General features: G+C 31.5%; 1 protein-coding gene across 1 annotated transcript; it reads right to left on the reverse strand.

The window, feature by feature from the left end:
• Window positions 1-836: 836 nt before the first annotated feature.
• On the reverse strand, window positions 837-1,484 carry LOC107910321 (uncharacterized). The gene has a single exon (XM_016838137.2). The coding sequence runs from the start codon at window positions 1,330-1,332 to the stop codon at window positions 997-999; it is 336 nt and encodes a 111-aa protein (XP_016693626.1). The 5' UTR covers window positions 1,333-1,484; the 3' UTR covers window positions 837-996.
• Window positions 1,485-8,125: the final 6,641 nt, after the last annotated feature.

Genomic DNA, 8,125 nt, shown 5'->3' on the forward strand with positions numbered 1-8,125 from the left:
TTACTTAAAAGATTTCGATAATCTAATGAAAAATTCCTCAAATTTTAATATTGATATTTATATTATTTGTAAGTTGTGTATTTAATTTTTGTATTCTAGTTTGATTATTTTAGTTTTATATTTTTTTTAAATTTCAATGTTAGCTCAAATAGTAACAGTTAAATTTATAAACTAAAATTTTGAAATTAAAAAGTACATATAATGTTAATTAAATTAAAGTACAAAGATTAAATATATAACTATCATACAAAGATAATATTATTAATCATAAGATTTTTTTTGGTCGAAACTAAGGTATCTATCTTCAATAGTAATGTCTAATCTCTTCATCACGGGTGCTGTCTAAAGAGGTAAACGACTGATCATGAAATGTGCTCCATTCCCATAGATGAGGATCGTAACCCTAACCTCATGATTAAAGGATAAGTTGAACAACCACCACACCATACCTCTTAGTTTTATTCATGAATTTACATGCAATGAAATTCCTACAAAATTCTATAAATAATAATTTCTTTTGGGGAAAAAATAAAACATGTCCAGGCTGGTTGTATAAAGTTTAAGTGAGGAACTGGAATTATTTACGTGAATCGCAACACTTTCACATGCTATGAATTGGCACCATGTGCTTAGGAAGGATCCAAATACTTAAGAAATAATGAGCAGAAAAGGAAAATGAAAAAAGAAAAGGAAAAACTCCAATTATTCTCTTCAATGAATAATTTATAAAATTTTGTCAGTTTCTATCAACTTGCGTAAAATTATTTATATATCTATAAACAATCTAATTCTAATCGATTGGCTTGGAAGCTTATAATAAGACTGAAAATTTGACATTTTAGTGAACTTTTTCTTCTTATTTTGATCATGTCATATTCATCACTGATTCAAACAAAAAGTGAAAATTCCCATTAAAACTTTTACAGAATCCATGAAAATCCCCCCATCATATTTAACTTACCATATTATGTAATAAACCAAAATATTTCCACACTTTTAAGAGATGATCTTCCTCCTCCTCCGGCTGATCGTTCCAGCTTCATGCCTCACGTAATTCCCATCACTATGGATCAACGGTACGTCGTTGGCTTCCTCGCCATCGTCTTCCTCCTCCGTGGCAATACGGATGCAAGAACATCGTTGTAGCGACGCGAAGAATGCGGTTGCTACACCATTGATGAACCACATAGCAACACCATCTAGCTTCCCGCACCCACCAGCAGGTGAGCTGTGAGTGGATGATGAGGATCGGACCACCCTCGGCTCATCATTATTTGAGCGGAGGTTGAAGAATCCGGAGCAGCTACTTGTAGCTGAGGTAGTGGCTGCCATGAATTTGGTATAAAATGAAAGGCTTGGAATAGGCAGAGTGAAGAGGAGGGAGGTTTGGCTGAGTTCAAGGTGTCCTTAAGGCCTAAAGTTATTAAAGATACTTGAATTATAGTCGCTGTACCATACAATATGTCTAATTCCTACATTTGCCCTTAATCCATTACGGAATTACAAATATGTCCTAAAACGTGATCATGACTGATTCGCGTGAATGTCTTTAACATGATCCATGGTTAAATTTTTTATATTATTTTATAAATTATAGTAAAAATGGACAAACTCTGCAAATTTTCAAAGGTTTTGTAGAAAAATATTCTATGGTTCTTAGGATTGATGCAAATTAGATAAAACCTCCTGAAATTTAAATTAAATAAAAAGATAACTATCCCTTTTTTTATTAACCATTTATATTTTTATTCATACATACTTTTCTCTATTTTTAATTACAAAAATTGAAGTTCTATAAAATCAAATTTTACATTAAGTAAAATTTAAATAGATGAATTATTTAAGCTATTTTATTTAAAATAAATTAAGTATGATTATATAGAAGGTTTTAATGACAAAAAATGATTAAAATGAAAGCAAATTAAAAAAAAATGATAAAAATATAACTATTATCATTGACAAGTTTGAAAATAAATTAAAATTTAATTAATTTAATTAATCAAACTCATATTTTTAAAAAATGTACTTTAGTTATTAAAATATCATTTCATTTATTTTCCTTCTTTCATTTTAATTAATATTTTATCAAAGATTTAATTATTTTATTTTAAATTAAATAATTGAATCAATTGATTTGAAAGTTAATATATAATTTTATTAAGATATTTAACATTTATTTGCATAAAACTTTATTAAAACTAAAAAAATATAGTTAACTAATAAAAGAGTAAAATCGTCTTTTTATCCTCGATTAGCATATTTTTCATCAAATTTCAGTTAATAAATTTACCAAACCTTTGAGAAATTTATGTACTTTTTCTCTAAAAATTATTGATGTACTTAACTCTTAATTTGAGTCTTGTCTGTTTCTCATTGACACCAATTTCTTGCTAATATGAATTTTCTCCAATTTATATGATTCTATACTAAATAAATTTATTCCAAATATTTCAATAGGGATCATTACTCTGTTGATTAGATTAAAAAAATTTCAACAAATGACATTAGGATAATTATATGTATCATTATAATAAATTTAATAAATATATATTAAAAATTTTCACATATTTTATATTAAAATCATTTACTTTTAAAATTGATTTAATAATAAATTTAAGTGGAATGGTAACAAATTTGTATTTTAATACCATTGATTACATGTTCGATATTTAAATTTATAATTCTTAACTATTTCAGTTAAAGATGTTATAACAGTATAAAATGACAAAAATGTCATCATAGTAATATTAATTATAATATTAAAAAATATTTATATAATTTTTTAACTGAATTAATAATCTAATTAAAAATTATACCAACTCAATAAAATATTTATAAAATTATTATATTCCGGGCAGAATAATAATCCTTTAATCAATAAATAATCACGTATCTTTTTAGATGTTACTGCAAAATAGCAATTTGAAATTAGAATTAACACAAAAAAAAAAAAACAATCTTAGTAATATATGTTGGGAAGGAGCCGGCGGCCCTGGCCAGCTTGCACGGTTATGTGTCCCAAAGCCAGCATGGTAGACAATCACTTTTCCTTTCACGTTACTTCATTCTTTTATTTTTATATACTTTTTGGTATTTTACTTCATTCCTTAATTATAGCAAACTACCAATTCCAGTTTTTCCTTTTTCTCATCCTATTTTAACCAAATAATTAAAAACTTATTACAAATAAAATTGCCATGACTTTCTAGTAATCGGCTCAATAATCCATTCCATTAGTTAAATTAGAATTTCCATTTTAAAAATATTAAATATGTGGTTTTTATATTAAATAAAGTAATTAGCTAATATAATTATTTATTTAATTCAATATTATGGTATTTGTTGGAAAACGTCAGTGACCGTCGTTGGTTGGTGGTACGCCGGTGATAATCACAAAGAAGCAGAGCAGAGTAAACCTCTTATTCAGCTGTGGTAAACCTCTTATTTTGCTCAAATGGTGTGCTAGTCGGCTTGGCTTTGTAGAACCCAGCATTCGATTTTAACTTCAATGCATACTTCCTCTAGCTTAAAACGATGCCCTTGTTTGATCGTGCTATTTCAATGCTAAGGAAATACTTCAATTCTCCCAAATCTTTCATTTTAAAACTCCCATGAAGAACCTTTTTTAACCCATCAATCATCCCAATGTCATTTCCGGTAATCAGCAAGTCATCTACATAAACAAGTAACACAACAATCTTATCACCTTATTTTTTTGTGAACAAAGAATAATCATGTTTGCTCTGAACATATCCACCATGTAAGAGAGCCTCAGTCAGCTTCAAATTCCATTGTCGAGAAGCTTGTTTCAAACCATAAAGGGACTTGAGTAAACGACAAACCTTATGCTCCCCCTGTTTACGAAAACCCTCCGGAAGGTCCATGTATACCTCTTCATACAAATCACCTTGAAGAAATGCATTATACACATCCATTTGAAAAATCAGCCAATCATTCATAGTAGCAACACTAATAAAAGTACGAACAGTAACTTGTTTCGCGATTGGAGAAAAGGCTTTTTGAAAATCCACTCCTGCTTGCCGCTGATAACATTTACCAACAACCCGTGCCTTGAAATGCTCAATGGAGCCATCAGATTTATATTTCACCTTATAAACCCATTTGCAGCCAATGGGAATCTTATCATGAAGCAATGACACCACCTCCCACGTGCCATTCTCTTCCAAAGCTTGAATTTCCTATTTCATAGCATCAATCCATCTCGAATCCAGGATAGCCTATTGATAAGTTTGGGGTTCAGTAATAGCATAAATATTAGCAACAAAAGAACGAGAATGATATGGTAAATGAGAAGAAGAATAAAACCAAGAAATGGCATACTAACCTGTCTCAAGTGAAGAAGTAGAGGATAGGTTAGAACAAACATAGTCTTGCATCCATTGTGGTTGTTTAGGAAGACGCAAAGTACGATGTAAGGGAGGTGTAGGTGATAGAGGAACAACAGGTGAATCGGGGGAAGAAACAGGAAGAACGGATGATGAATCAGATCGTGAAGCCATGATATTAGGGAGATGGGAAAAAGAATTATCAAGGTTAAGAAAAGTGGTACTATCAGATGTAGGGAAAAAAAAAGGAGATTGAACATGAAATTTAAAAGGAAAAATATTTTCATGAAAAATGACATCCCGATTAACAAAAAATGTTTTTGTGTGGAGGTTGAATAAAATATAGCCTTTTTGGACAGTAGAATACCCCATGAAAACATATGGTATTGCTTTTGGGGAAAATTTATCACGATAATGAGACGTGGTGGCATAGCAAAGACAACCAAAAGCCTTTAAACAAGAAAGATTAGGTAATTTCTTGTAAGAAAACCTCAAAAGGACTTTTCCAATCTAAAAGGGGAGTTGGTAAACGATTAATAATAAAATAGGCTACTAAGACACACTCTCCCCAAAATTTGCTAGGCATATGAGATTGAAATTTTAAAGAGTGGGCTACCTCAAGTAAATGTCGATGTTTACATTCAGCCACCCCATTTTGTTGTGGAGTGTGAGTACAAGAACCTCGGTGTATAATTCCCATGGTACGAAAAAATTCAGTACATACAGTGTTAAAAAATTAACTTCCATTATCACTCTATATAGTTTTAACAGTAGCAGAAAATTAATTTTTTATCATGAGAAAAAATTGTTTGAGCTGTACTAGAACATCACTCTTTAAACTCAAAAGATACACCCAAGTCAAACGAGTAAAATCATCTACTATAGTCATGAAATTTCTATGCCCACTATGGGTTAAAACTTTATACGGACCCTACAAATCTAAATGAATAAGAGAAAACGTTGCCTCAGCCCGAGTTTTACTTATTGGAAATGGCAGCCTAGTTTGTTTTGCTAGAGGACATACATAACATTGTTGTGCAGAAGTATTATTGGAAAAATACATGGTTGCAAAGGCATCTTATTCAACCTTGAAATAGAAGCATGACCAAGTTGGGAATGCCAGAGTAAAGACGAATTAGTAGTGGCAGTTGTATGAAATGAGATGTTACCCATGGTTGATGCATATTTTGGTGACAGAATTGAAACTAAATTTGGGGAAAAAATAGTTCAAGAAGGATGAAAGATTTATAGAACATCTTTTTCTCTACCAATCCCCTTCATATTTCCACTTGAGAGATCTTGAAATATCTAGAAATGAGGATAAAATGAAACAAAACAATGCAAGTATTTAGTAAGCTTAGAAATGGAAAGCAAATTATAACGAAAATCTGGTATATACAACACATTGACTAATTTAATATCAGGAGAAACAATGCAAGTGCAACAACCAGCATGTGTGATTGGCGAGGATGAACCAATAGGTAACCGAACAGAAGATGAAGATGATGCACATAAAACAACAGATTCTGAACAGTGAAAGTTAGATAGCATGTGGTTAGTAGCGCCAGTGTCTAATATCCATTCACAAGGTAAGAACATGCCTGCCAAACTAGTCTCAGCCAAACTTGCAGTGGGCGTTACAAAAGACTATTTATTCAACAAGCTTAATATGATATTGAGCTTGTATGAAGACAGGAGCTTGAGGAGTATGAGATGGATCAACATTAGCCATTGTATCCACCATGTCAGTTACAATCACATTATTCACCACTGAGTAAGTGGAATCGGTAGTCATCCTCTTTGTGAACTTAAAATCGAGAGGATATCCAATTAACCTGTAACAATTTTCCCTTTTGTGTCCCTTGATTTTGCAATGGTCACAGAAACCATTAAATCATTTCTTTTGAGCTACATTAGTCGGAAAAACTGATGTTGGTTTGGAAGCAACTGGCCTTGAAGCATGAAACTGTTGAGATTCTTCTTGCAACAACATGGAATAGCCTGATTAACAGTGGGCAGAGGAGTCATTAACAGAATCTGACTACGAATAGCACCATAAGTTTCATTCAGACCCATTAAAAACTAGAACAAACATTGCTGAACAATATAATTAGCTTTTTGCTTTGAGTGTTCAGAACAACTATAAGAAGAAAACGCAACAAGCGCATCATTCTCATCCCACAATAGACACATTTTGGTGAAATATACAGACACTAATTTAGTCCCCTGACAATGAGAAACAATATCATGATGCAAAAATAAAACTCATGAACCATTAACTTTGTTGAAATGTTCACTAAGATCTGTTCAAACTGTCGCAACACTAGAAGCAAAGACTATTCCAGCCAAAAGCACCTTGCTAACAGTGTTTAAAATCCATGACAACACTAGAGCATTGCATCTATCCCATTGCGGATACAAATCGGCTAGCACCGATTCTTTAGAACAGGAACCATCAACAAAACCCAATTTATTCTTTTCCAACAGTGCTATTTGCATAGCACGACTCCAAATAGTAAAATTCTCAGGCCCAAGAAGTTGATAAGAAACTAATTGTGTACTTGGAGTATCAAACGGATGCAAATACAATGGATGGTTGATATCAACAACATAATTCGAAGGATTCACCATTCTAACCAATCAACAATTAGCAACAGCCACACTTGTGCCACAAAAGTTACTGATTGGTGAACAAAAAAAAAGAAATTTGCAGAAGAGAAAAGTTGCGTATGTAAAGGAAAAATCAAACGAAGAATAGACTCACGACAACCGAAAAAGAAGCAACTGACGGTGGCTTTGATACCATGCTGGAAAAAGTTAGTGACCGTCGTCGGTTGGTGGTACGTCGGTGATAATCACAAAGAAACAGAGCAGAGTAATAGCGTCGATAGTAAAGGCATGAAAAAGAGGGGAAACAAAAGTAATCTGAAAGATGCTTTCATTAAGAGATAAAAGGAATATTTTTAAGTTACACCCACAACCTATTTATATATCTACATTTTAGTCCCTAACTAATTAACTAAGTAACGACCTTTAGTTAGATTTACAAAGTAACTAGTAACCAACACCAGCCTTTCAACAGTATTTATAATATATGATAAAAGGATTACATTTCAATTCTAATTATTTAACTTTTTTTGACTTCGGTTTCTTACTGCTCGAATCTAATTTCTAACCCTTCATTTTGTTTGGTCACTAATACCTCCCCGATTTTTTAATCACAAAAATCATGTATATAAGAAAATACATATACACCAATTCCATATATAAACTAATTCTTAATACACATCAGAGATATACTAACATGAATCTCACAGTGTTGGAACCTTAGTTATTTTGTATGTAAAGTTTCTCATCATATTTAAACAAAATTTTAAATTGTATGTTTTGTTACTATGTTCTATCTTTGTTCGAAAATTATCTGGATAGACTTTTGGGCAACAAGCTAGACATATCTTTAGGAAAACTAAGTGCAAAACAAAATTAACATGTTTTGCTGACAACAATAGTGTAATCTTTTGAATTTTATTGATAGACCTCAAGGGTATATATATCTATACAATAGTAGTTATTTAAGAATCAAATTGCTAAAAGATAATATCCCATAATAATATCCTATAATATCCCATTCGGAATCAAATTGCTAAGAGATAATATCTTATAATAATATCTTATAATATCTCACTAGGAATCAAATTGTTAAAAAATAATATCCCATAGTTACATCTTATCATCCCCTCAAGTTGGAGCATGCAGATCATAAATGCCCAACTTGCTGA

This window comes from Gossypium hirsutum, chromosome D02 (genome assembly GCF_007990345.1).
Source record: "Gossypium hirsutum isolate 1008001.06 chromosome D02, Gossypium_hirsutum_v2.1, whole genome shotgun sequence".
Taxonomy (NCBI): domain Eukaryota; kingdom Viridiplantae; phylum Streptophyta; class Magnoliopsida; order Malvales; family Malvaceae; genus Gossypium; species Gossypium hirsutum.

Excerpts from the sequence above, each read along its gene's own strand:
- LOC107910321 (XM_016838137.2), bottom strand. The coding sequence starts at position 1,332 with ATGGCAGCCACTACCTCAGCTACAAGTAGCTGCTCCGGATTCTTCAAC.